A 5,944-nucleotide genomic window follows, 5' to 3' on the forward strand; every position below is an offset into this window, starting at 1 on the left:
CCCTTCACTCACAAGCTGTACTTTTTTGTGTACCTCTAGGGCCACGATTTTAGTCAACCGAGGATTTGTGCCCAAGAAGAAACTGAAACCAGAGACCAGGCTGAAGGGACAGGTAAGGGGATAGGGGGAGGCTGCACGTGGCTTTCTGCCCTGGGATAGCCCAGAGGCACCACTGACAAACCCAGAAAGGCAGGGGCCATGTCAGCCTCAGGGGAGGGTGCACCTCACTGCAGAGCACAACTGCTTGATTTATAATCAGACCCCCCAAGTGCCCCGTTTTTCCACCAGGACGAGAATCTTGAGAGATTCCTTTTTCTTTCCTCTGCGCTTCTCTTCAGATTGAAGATGAAATTGATCTCACTGGAGTGGTGAGGTTGTCAGAAACCCGGAAACCTTTTGTGCCTGAAAATAACATTGAGAAAAACCGCTGGCACTACCGTGACCTGGAGGCTATGGCAAAGGTCACCGGCGCTGAGCCCATCTTCATCGATGCTGATTTCAGTAAGTCCCAGAGGAGCTCAACCCTATGTCCAGTGGATGTCAGCCTCCCCCCCTTTGTTTGGTCAGCTATTTCCCACGGGTGGGTGGTGGTCCATGCCCCACAGCTCCAGCTGTGCTGTAGCCTGGGAATGCCATTGCCTGAGGAAGAGGAGCAGGGTGTCCACACAACTGATGGCCTTCCTCCCATTTCTCCCAGTGAGGGCAGCTGTGCACAGTGCAGACCGGATTTAACTGTGTGCTGTTGTACCTACAGGGAGCACAGTCCCGGGGGGGCCCATCGGAGGCCAGACAAGAGTGAGCCTGAGAAACGAGCACATGCAGTACATCATCACCTGGTAAGTAACCCAGCCAGTGTCAGCCTGACCCTCTGCAAGCATCTTCTGGCCGCAGAGCTTTGCTTGGCAGCCCTGCTCCTGCACAGTGGTGTTCTACTGCACCACCACTGACCGCGGGAGGTCCAGGAGGTTCCTAGAAAAGGTGTAAATGGTTTTGTTTTCTCTCCTAGGTACGGCTTATGTGCTGCAACTTCCTTCCTGTGGTACAGAAAATTTATACACAAGGTACCTCTGTGAGCAGAAGGGCTCATCTCTTCTGCGCTGAGGGCAAGAGCAGACTCATCAGTCTGAGGAACTGGAACACCCAGTGTCAGGGCAACACATCCAGCCCTCACCTCAGGCTGCAAACAGACTTTAAGCAGCTGGTGCAGACCCTGAGCCCCAAGCACTGCAATTCAGCTGCAGCTCAGAAACCATGAACTTCAGAATGGTGCCTGTCGAGACAGCTGTGTGCTCAGTTTCACCAGGGATCTCAAGGATAGATACTTTTCTCTCATGGTTGGCTGTAAACTGCAAAGTTTTAGCTTCTGCACTGCTCTATTTCTGAGAAGACTGCAAGGGATTTGTGAATGAGGTTCTTTGCACAGAGTGCTTGTTCCTGAAGTCTGGAGCAGGCCACAGCCATTGCATCAGAATAAAGAGAGGTTACAGCTGCCTCCTTTGTGACTTGCTTGTGCATCTTGCACCTTAACAGGGACAGGCCTGAACTAAAGGTTACCATGGACACTCAAGCCTAGCTGGGTAGGACAGCCCGTGGCTTTGCAAGAGCATGATGAGGGCCAGCAAAACCAATGTGTGGCTACTGCAGCTAACAGTGCCACAACATGCAGTCACGAAAGAAACAAAGGACAAGGCCTTCATCCCCTTCAGCCCTCCTTCACTGGCCACTCTTGCCTGTCCTGGTGAATTAACACCCCACACAACAACCCAGACTAACCCCAGCTCAGTGTTCTGGAGGTGACCAGGTACTTGCATAAGCAAGCCAGGCTTAAAGCCAGCCCCAGTCTCCCCCACTTGCCTTCATGGTCACACAGCACACGCAGCTGAGCTGCCACTGATGAGCCAAGAGTTGAGAGAAGCAACCACACAGGACTAGGAGTTACGGGCAGTTCCAAGCCCAGTCATAACCTGCTCTGTGCAGCACTGTTCAGTCACTTCACAGAAGGCAACGCTGCTGTGCTACCCGCTGCCTAGAACTCTCCCCTTGACAGACAGAGACTTAATCCGGGGGTTTATTCTTTTTATGTACAGAAAACATGGTACAATCTGGTATATCTTTAGCCCAGCTTAGTAGCCAGTTCTTTAGCCTTTGCTTTTTCAAGCTTAGCAATACGAGCCACTGATTTTGGACCCAAGACGTTGCCGCCCCAGTGACGACGGATCTGCAAAGAAGCAAGAATAGGTCAGATACCTCAGACAACCTCTTACTGCATCACTGAAACAAGATGCTGGAGCCCAAGGGACAGAGCTCCCTCAGCTCCAACTTCCAGACGGTTCAAGCACTTAAATACAATTCAGGGCAACGCAGCAATACAAGAGTTTAAAATCTCTCCCCATGAATGGTGCTGGCTGCAGCCATTACATGACTTCTGGACTTGGGGGATGGAGTAGGGCCCTGCAGAAGCTGTTGCCCTCTCTATAACCCCAGCCCTGCAACAGCTCTGTTTACTTAAACTCGGGGACAGTGTTCACATTCTACCCCACCCTCAGGTAAAGAATCTGGGTATACTGTAAGTAAATTGAGGTACAACACCCCAACAGGCTTTAAACTGATGTCACTGTATCTGAAATCTGCATTTTGCTGGGAAGCTTTGAGGGGTGTCAGCAGTGGAACCTGCACAAGACAAAGCCAACAGCACAGAGAACCGTACCTCATCGTATCTGTCGTTGTAGTTGGTCTTGACAGCCTCCACCAGCTTCGCGAGGGCTCCCTTATCCTCCCTGTTGGCGTTAAGTTTTAGTTCCTTTAGAGCCTCAATTTAACATTTTTTGTAAACTTTTTTCCCCAGGATTTCATAGTGGCAATATGGTTTTTGAGGTGAATCATTAGCATCATTTGCCGAGGGTTAAACCACTCCAGCCACCAGCGCTTTAGGACCCTGCACTGCTCAGATTACAGTTAACAGCTCCATTTTTGTAAACCAAAGTAATCTCTATCTTCAAGAGCCAACAGAGCTCTTCAAACCAAAGGACAGCTGCATTACACAGCATAGAGGCAGCATTTTATCTAGTCTTACCGCTGTAAAGAGCCAGGTTTGCTGCCCAGCTGCCCTGCAGCCTGTGCTCATGGGCAGTTTGCTGTCTCCACTGCACCAAACGAGCCAGCACAGGATACTCACGGGTTAACCTGGGTGAACGCCACAGAGGTGCAAGTTTTCCTGTGGACCAGTCGCCCCAGTCGGGCTTTGCCCTTGATGATGCAGTACGGCACTCCCATCTTGCGGCACAGAGCAGGCAAGAAGACCACCAGCTGGAAAGAAAGGAGCGTGCTGTGTAACTGAGGGAGAAGAGCCTTCTGTTCTTCAGATCAGCCTGGGCTGTGGCAATTGCTCAGTGTTAAAAAGCTCGGTTTGCTCTTCACTGTTGATTCAGGTGAAGAAATTCATACATCATTGCAAGGGCCAAGCCTCACTGTGACACCAGGACCACTACCAACATGCAGTCTGGTAAACAGGTATTTTTAAAGCATTCTTTTTTCATGCAATGAATTTGTCCTAGAACACATTTTCACCCCAAACCCAGTCCTGACCTCGGCTGAAGTTGCACAGGTAGCCTGTGACAGGCACCAGCGTGCACACTTACCTCGATGGGGTCCACATCGTGGGCAATGACCACGAGCTGAGCTTTCTTGTTCTCTACCAGAGTAGTGACACTGTTAATACCTGAAAAACAAGTGGTAGGCAAAAGCTTTCATTTTGCTCAGTCTATTCAAACCTCATACAACCAGCTCACATTCTGATCACAGCTTTGTTATCAAAGTTGTGAAAACTTCTCCCATCTGTTCAGTAGCACAGAGAGGATGGTCCACGGACAATCTGCTAAAGCTCAGGGTTAAAAAGCTCGTCTATTTTGCTCTTCACTTTGAGCTCAGGTGAAGAAATTCATACATCATTGCAATAGCTTGTCCAGTCATGTCTGGTTGGAGCGGAGAGCCAGCTCCTCTCATCAGTTCTCTCTAACAAGGCACCACGCTCTGGTACAGACAAGCAGCCAAACCCGCATCCACAGTTACCTGCTCGGAGGACTGGTGGCCGCTTTGTTGGCGCATCTCCCTTTCCCGCAGCTTTCTGCTCAGCTCGAGCCAGCAGCCTCTGCTTCTTCTCCTGCTTGGTTTCTGGCCTGTATTTGTGTGCCAGCTTCAGGAGCTGCGTAGCTGGAAGAAAACATCTATTGGTTAGTTAGTTGCATGACTTGAACAAACCCCAAGTGTTACTTTTAAAAAGCCTGCAGTGCATCAGCGATCTTGGTGGTTGTCATCAAGGTTGTTTAGACAGCAGTCAACATCATTTGCACAACATGAGAGCAGAGGCCTCCGGAGCCCGTATTTACCTCTGTGTGTAGCTAGAGCTTGGGTGCTGTTTGGATGAGGAAACGCCTGTGGACTCCCAGAGCAACTTTCTCTTTTAAATCAAGCAACCTGGGCAACATCTACAAGGAAGTCACTCTACACAGGCTGAAAGGTTCTTGCATAGGCACTGTCTCCCAGAAAAGACAATTTACTTGTTCACAGAAGGCCCTTCTTCCCCCATCTCAAGGTCACCCTGCGGGACGCTGGCTCTCCCCGCAAGCCTGTACTCACACAGTTTCAAACTATCTGTTCGCACGGTTAGAAGAACCTCACACAGTTCTACACCAAGCTGGAAGAACAAGCTCCAAAGGAAACATGCAGTTATGACAACCCTGGGTTTGGGCCATGGATAGGAGCACTGGCACGTTCTATTCCCAGCAGGGTACACAGCAGCTACCAAGACTTAAGACAGCAAATTGAGACAGCAGCTGGCATTGACATCACCCCAGTCTCTATTAAAAACCTCCCTAAAATGCTTCTGAAGCAGCTTTACCTTGTTAAGACTTATTTTGGTTTCCTTTCTCTTCTCCGAGGCATCTCCCAGTACCGACCCAAGTCAAGAGAACACTGCAGGGCACATCCTTACCTGTCTGGCGGTCCAGAGCCTGCGTGAACTGGTTAATGGCAGGAGGCACCTTCAGGCGTTTGTAGAGGATGGACCTCTGGCGCTGCAGCCTGATGTAGCGCGGCCATTTCACAAACCGCGTGAGGTCACGCTTCGGCTGGATATCCTGTCCTAAAAACAGAGTTTGTTACTCAGAGCTGCCCCAATGCTTCCCAGCAACTGCACACAAGAGGCACGAGTGCATCAGTGATCTTGGTGGCAACGTGTCAGCACTATCACTCAGATAGCAAATATTCTTCCACATCATCTGCACCCTGTACGAAAATGGCACTGCAGAAGTCTGAACTGACTTACCACACCACGTGTGAAAAGTCAAGATGCATCCCAACAGAATCACAGAATAAATCTTTGTACTACAGGAAATTCAGCCAATTGTCCTTCCTGTGCCTAATGAAGGATGGCCCTAACTGCAGGCAGCAAGGCAAGCGCCTTCGCCACTCTCTCTACAGCTCAACACTTCTGTTTACGATTTAGACACCTGCGTGCAAAACAAACTTGAACGAGTAGCCCAAATATCCACATACTCACCGATGCCAAAGTTCTTGGGCCTCTTCTCAAAGAGGGGATTGACAACCTTCTTGGCCTCCTGCTTCTTGACTACAGCAGGGGCCGGTGCCACCTTCTTGCCCTTGGCCTTCTTTCCTTTCGGCTGCAAGTGAGAAACACACTCTTCCTTCTTTTGCCTCTGTACTTGAAGGAACTTCCAGACCAGCAGGCAAAAGCATTGTCCCAGGCGCTGCACCAGCCTGGCCACCTCCCATCCCAGCCCTGGTCTTCCGGAGACCCCAAAATCCTTCTGTTTTAAAGGTTTCCGAACCCCTCGAGCTGGACGCCGTTTAAAGCCGCGGCTTAATCCCCTCTGCTACGGCTGAGAATCACCCAACGAGCGGCTGAAAAATTCCGACACCGCCAGTA

At 50.3% G+C, this 5,944-nt stretch overlaps 2 protein-coding genes across 2 annotated transcripts in view; one reads left to right on the top strand and one right to left on the bottom strand.

Annotated features, from left to right (window-relative positions):
* The window catches only part of SURF1 (surfeit 1), a gene marked incomplete at its 5' end in the record, with an annotated part of 3,186 nt that extends 2,053 nt beyond the window's left edge, over positions 1–1,133 (top strand). The window contains 4 exons of the mRNA XM_010144731.1: positions 40–112; positions 339–501; positions 755–836; positions 1,007–1,133. Of these exons, the coding sequence (XP_010143033.1) occupies positions 40–112; positions 339–501; positions 755–836; positions 1,007–1,073 (385 nt within the window). The remainder of the gene's footprint in view (positions 1–39; positions 113–338; positions 502–754; positions 837–1,006) is intronic.
* A 922-nt stretch (positions 1,134–2,055) lies between these two features.
* Positions 2,056–5,944, bottom strand: part of RPL7A (ribosomal protein L7a) — a 4,522-nt gene continuing 633 nt past the window's right edge. The window contains exons 2-8 of the mRNA XM_010144730.1: positions 5,558–5,678; positions 4,991–5,140; positions 4,069–4,209; positions 3,639–3,718; positions 3,176–3,306; positions 2,708–2,777; positions 2,056–2,218 (exon numbers count right to left, since the gene is read on the bottom strand). Coding sequence (XP_010143032.1) covers positions 2,114–2,218; positions 2,708–2,777; positions 3,176–3,306; positions 3,639–3,718; positions 4,069–4,209; positions 4,991–5,140; positions 5,558–5,678 — 798 coding nt within the window. The 3' untranslated portion in view covers positions 2,056–2,113. The remainder of the gene's footprint in view (positions 2,219–2,707; positions 2,778–3,175; positions 3,307–3,638; positions 3,719–4,068; positions 4,210–4,990; positions 5,141–5,557; positions 5,679–5,944) is intronic.

Source organism: Buceros rhinoceros, unplaced genomic scaffold, assembly GCF_000710305.1.
Source record: "Buceros rhinoceros silvestris isolate BGI_N320 unplaced genomic scaffold, ASM71030v1 scaffold33641, whole genome shotgun sequence".
NCBI classification, from domain to species: domain Eukaryota; kingdom Metazoa; phylum Chordata; class Aves; order Bucerotiformes; family Bucerotidae; genus Buceros; species Buceros rhinoceros.